This window comes from Chaetura pelagica, unplaced genomic scaffold (assembly GCF_000747805.2).
Source record: "Chaetura pelagica isolate M959 unplaced genomic scaffold, ChaPel_1.0 scaffold222, whole genome shotgun sequence".
In the NCBI taxonomy this organism is placed as follows: domain Eukaryota; kingdom Metazoa; phylum Chordata; class Aves; order Apodiformes; family Apodidae; genus Chaetura; species Chaetura pelagica.
Window position 1 is genome coordinate 5,380,140 of NW_009952711.1, and position 5,109 is coordinate 5,385,248.

Below are 5,109 nucleotides of genomic sequence, written 5' to 3' on the forward strand. Positions count from 1 at the left end.
GGGAGCTGCTTATGTTTGGAGAGAAAGAAAATGTTTGCACAGTAGGCTATGTAGCTCTTCTTTGAAACTGAAGTTTTGGACAAGCAGGAGGAGGTAAATGGGGGGGGGAAATTCTGACAATCTCTAGATGGAAGGAAGTTTCACCATGTTCCTGGTTACTCAGCCATATGAGTTGCCTCAAAGGCAAAAACTCCATGTGCCTTCACTCTGCTGTTATCTTGCTAGAGTAAATGCATTTAACAAAGTTGTTCAAGCAAAGAAGTAAGCCTACCTGTGCAAGTGTCACCACTGGGCACTGAACACTGCAGAGGCAGAGAGGACACATTTCTGCTTCCCCTGCCTGCTTCTAACCCTAACCCACCACCACCTTGCACTTGTGTGTGTGTGTAAATACACAAAGCATGTGCTTATCTCTTCCAGGTCCACTAAAGTTTCAATTCATAATCTTAAAGTTACGTCTCATGTTTGTTTTTTTTTTCCTTTCCTGTGACACTTAAAATACCTCCTGCCCTGTAATCAGAAGTAAAAGAAACACATTGACATTACTTTCAGACGTGTATTATCTAAAAGGCAAGCCCATGTAAAATGTTTTGTAAGTGAACTTGGTTAAAATTTCAAAAGTGTAGGCAGATGGGGAGTGAGAATTTCCAGCATATCTGACAATAGAAGAAAAGTAGAAGCTGTTTATCTTAACATAGCCTACAAAATTCTGGAGGTCATCAGCTTCAGGTGACTTGCCCTTATTAAAAAGCACCAAAAATGTTCCTAGTCTCATTGCAGCAAAAGCCAAGTTGTTTGACAGCAAATGTTAAGTTCAAGATCTTGAAAAGGAGGACTTTTTCAGCCACCAGGGACAAAATAAGGAGAAAGAAGGGACTAAAGAAAGTTATGTACGAATGCCATTTAATGCAAATTTGCCATAAGGCAAGATAATAATGCTTGAATGTGATAAACTGCAGAAACTCCATGAACACATTCGAGTTTAAACACTTAATCTGTTCTACAAACTATGTACATTCTTCTGCTAAATAAGAGGAATTGGAATTCAAGAAGCAGTACATCCTGACAAATCTCTTCCTAAAGGCATCCATTAATATAAATCAACAGTAGCAGTTTTGTTTGATCATTTATTTGCAAGAATCATTAAGGTTTATTAGCATAATTATTCCCTGTGGGACTTACTGTCACATAAATGAAAAATGGCATTATCAATATTTAAAAGATAAGTGTGGAATGCTCACAGTACTTAAACAGTACTCTGCAGGTGGTGTCCAGCTGTAGCAAATTAGGTTTGATTTCTAAATTGTAGAGATACGATTTCAATGCAACTGTTTATTTCAAAACTGTTTGCTTGGTGTGCAAAGCCACACCCAGACTCTACAGGTACTTGGTACAGTACATGTGTGTACATTGTTTGCTGATTTCATCTGACCAGCTTGTCTGAAGATATCAAATGAGAAGTAAACATTGGTTACTGTTGGAATTCCTTTTGTAATCCTGTCTTTTTTACTTTGTACAGTTCTATAGCTTGACCTGAAATTTTCCCAGTTAAATGAGAGGACTTCTTCCCTCATCCTCCTGTCAAGCAAAATAGATCTCCTTTTCTGCAGAGGAACAGAGAAGGACCCTGCTTTCCTGCAGTAGTTCTGAGACCAAAATCAGCTGATGTTTCCATTCCAGCTCCGTGCTCATCTCAATACTAGGAGTGAGCTGGGCTTACGGGAGCATGTTCTGGAGCAGACACGGACTGGTGCACAGCAAAGCCATTGGGGTAAGGTTGTGCTGGTCCTGCCCACAAGGGGCAGCTCGTGTGGGCCCTGGGCCCCCAGTCTGTGGGGGTTTCTGAAGGGTGCCAAGGAGGCTCAGGTCAGGAAGTGAGTATATGGGGATATAATTATGATAACTGGAGGGAGGTGAGATGGGTGAACTGCCTGCTTGTCATCTGCTGTGGGGAAACACTGTGCATCTTTGGCTCCCCTTGCTGCTCCTGGAGCCTAGAGGTGAGGGGCAGGCGTGAGCAAGAGGAGCACACGCTGCTTTGGGAAGAGTTAACAAGAGTCCTGCCCAGACCAGTTACCATCTGGGCACTGCCTGGTGAAAGCCTTTGGGTGAGGGGAGGGACTAGTGAGACTCCAGCTGCAGGGTGGCAGGGTTTGTTTTGGTGTTATCCTGCCCTTTTTTCTAGAATAACAATTATTTCATGTCCAACCAGCAAAAATACCCTCTGTAAGAAACACTGGAGTGTAACGTCACCATGGAGTAAAACCCCTCTGTGGTCCTTGAAACTGATGTATGTAGTTGTTAAAAACGGTGTGTCTTCTCAGAAAAATAGGTGAGTGCTTTATAAACTTTAATAAATCAGTAATAAATATTAATAGGAAATGTTAAGAACTCTGAGTTTACCCAGAAATACACAGTATACAAGGCTGTGGAGATAAATCCATTCTCATAGTTGTAGCCATGTCAGCCTGTAGGCCCAGAGCTCACAGCTTCTACTCTTGACCAGTAGGACTGAGCAGACATGGAAGCCCAAAAACAAAGCAAAGGACACAGCACCCCTAAAAGACTAATTTATGCTCATGCCCTTTGCACAAACATCCTTTCTGGCCTGAAACCCTCCATTTATTCTCTTTATTCTTTGAAAACTCACTATTACAGCTAGATATTCATTATGACTGCATTTTTCTCATCAGGAACAACTCTAGTTGTGTTAAACATGTTTAAAAGCACTGAGTATTTTTGTTCCTTGTAATATTTTTGTTTACAGTCCATAATGTCGTAAGTAAAAGATCACTTTTGCCTACTACATATTTTCCCTACTACTGCAGGATAATTATATATATATATATATATTTATATATTTATTTATTTTTTCTTGACAGTGATAGCCCCTTAGCTGAGCTAAATCTGCTCTCCCATCCATCACTCAGCTCAAGCAAAGCAAGCGTTAGTTTCTCTTTGACTTATCTAGGTCTTTTGTAGATCAATAGCACAGCTCAGATGTTTCAGACTCTTCCCTGTTAATTCACATTTATCTTTTCATCCAAAGAAGGTAAATTACCTCACAGAGAATCTGTGTTGTCCCCAGTAGCAGTTTCTAATGTTGCAAAGTCAGCATGACCCACATATCTTATCTCAGCTGGAATGCATTTGTCACTGTCTCATGTTATGATCATCAAGGTAAAATGCCCTGGAAAACTGGTAAACCTGCAAAATGGCTTCACCCTGTTCATTTAATGACCTTCTCTGCTGTGTGCTCCTGCATTACCTTCAATTTAAACTGCTAAAGGGAACTTTATTTTTCCCTTGAATGCTCCGTTTCACCATTTTTATCATTATCATTAGCATATTTTTATCATTAACAAAATTTTCATCCCTGCTGCCATGAGGTGATCAGTCGGTGGTGATACTGAGAATGGAATCATTCATTAATGTTGTCTTAACCCTGAGAAAGGGCTGCTGGGTTTAACTCTGCATTTGTACAGGGGGCTGCTGGTTCTGAAGCTTTTCAGGCCCTGGCAGAGTTTAAGGCTGGTAGGGAAAAGGAATGGGAAGCAGGTCACAGTCCTGCAAGCTGTGACCAGGCTGCTGAGAGAAGAAATGCTGTGTGAAACAAAGAGTTTGACAGCAAGGACATGGCTGGGACTCATTCTTTTCTGAACTACAGTCAAGTAGATATTTTGTTATCTGTCGTTCTTAACACCTCATAAATTATATTAAGGGAAGAAAAACATAAATACACCTGACTTTTAACAAGTCTGGCCCAGCTGGTTGCAAAAGCAGTACATTTTTGTTCTGTTCTTTCAGCTGCAGTGAGCAACTCTGGCCTGAACTCTGTTCTGCAGGTATTAAATTCTTAGGTCTTTAACTGAGGGGTTATTTGGTGCCATCAGGGAGATGTCTGTTGGGTTTTTTTGACAAGAGGAAAAGATGGGTCTGTTTTCAAGGCAGTGCTTGGTTTGTTTCTAGGTGAGGCTGCATGAGGAAGGAGGGAGCAGTACCAGGAGATGGTTCCCCTGCAGGTGGAGGTGGCTGAGGTGACCCTGTGGAGAAGAACAGGATGTCCTAGGAGGGCACAGGATGGAAGTGCTTGCCCAGGTGCATCACCCGTGTGCCTGCATCCCCAGCAGGTCTGTGTGTGACCCAAGTGGGAGGTGCTGGGGTGCCCAGGGCAGCCAGCAGCAGTGCCCATGGGGAGGGCATCAAGGGGACAGGGCTGGGCTGGAATGGGAGGGGGAGCCTGAGGGGCCAAACAGTCACTGGAAGGAAGTGCTGGTTGGATATAAGGGAAAAAAAACCAAAGATGCCCAAGCCTCAGGACAGGAGTTGGCAGTTTTGGGGGAAGCTCTCAAGAAAAGATGAAACCAGCAGCTATTTTTTAATTGAGGGGGAAATGGTTAATTTCCATCTGTAAGTATTCAGTTTCAGGAAAGGACCAGGACAAGGGTATATTGGGTGTTTCTGTGGAGTTTCTGGAGTGTTTTCCCCTCATTTTCTGGCTCGGCTGTCCATGCTGAAAGGTTACTGACCCTGCCCTGGAACTCTGCACACAGAACGCTCGCCAGTCTGACCCTGTGGCTTCATTTACGTTGGGGAAAAGCATCAGGACATTAAAGGTGAGAGTTTCTGGGCACAAACTGCCCTAAGTGTTGAGGATAAAAGACTTGTCTGGTTGCATTTCCTTGTTGGCATCATGAACACGCTGCAGCTGAGACGTGTGGGCCGCCGAGGCACAAGGAGGCGCTGGGCTCTGGTGACCCCAGAAGGGCTTCCCTGGGCATCTCACGGGACGTTGATGCTGTTTATTATTAAACTGGATGTTTATCCCTTCTGCGGGAGGGAACCGCTCACAGCTGCTCTTGACGTGCAAGTACAAGGCGCTAATTAACGTCAAAAACAACTTCGAAGCGACTTGTTGGGCTCTGACAGACAGGTGGGGGTTTGGCCTTTTTCCTCCCGCTTTTCTGCCGGAGCGCCTTCCTGCCCGGGAGCCTGGATCCCGGATCCTCACCCTGCTCCAGCAGGACACGGTGCGCGCGGGGGAACCTCACGTCTCACCGGCGGTTGTTTCAGGAGCAAGGCCCGCGGCTGCTTCCGGGCACCTGCCCG

At 44.2% G+C, this 5,109-nt stretch overlaps 1 protein-coding gene across 1 annotated transcript in view; it reads left to right on the forward strand.

Annotated features, from left to right (window-relative positions):
• Positions 1–4,693: 4,693 nt before the first annotated feature.
• The window catches only part of MNS1 (meiosis-specific nuclear structural 1), a 7,982-nt gene continuing 7,566 nt past the window's right edge, over positions 4,694–5,109 (forward strand). Inside the window, exon 1 of the mRNA XM_009994537.1 lies at positions 4,694–4,870. Within this exon, the coding sequence (XP_009992839.1) occupies positions 4,694–4,870 (177 nt within the window). The remainder of the gene's footprint in view (positions 4,871–5,109) is intronic.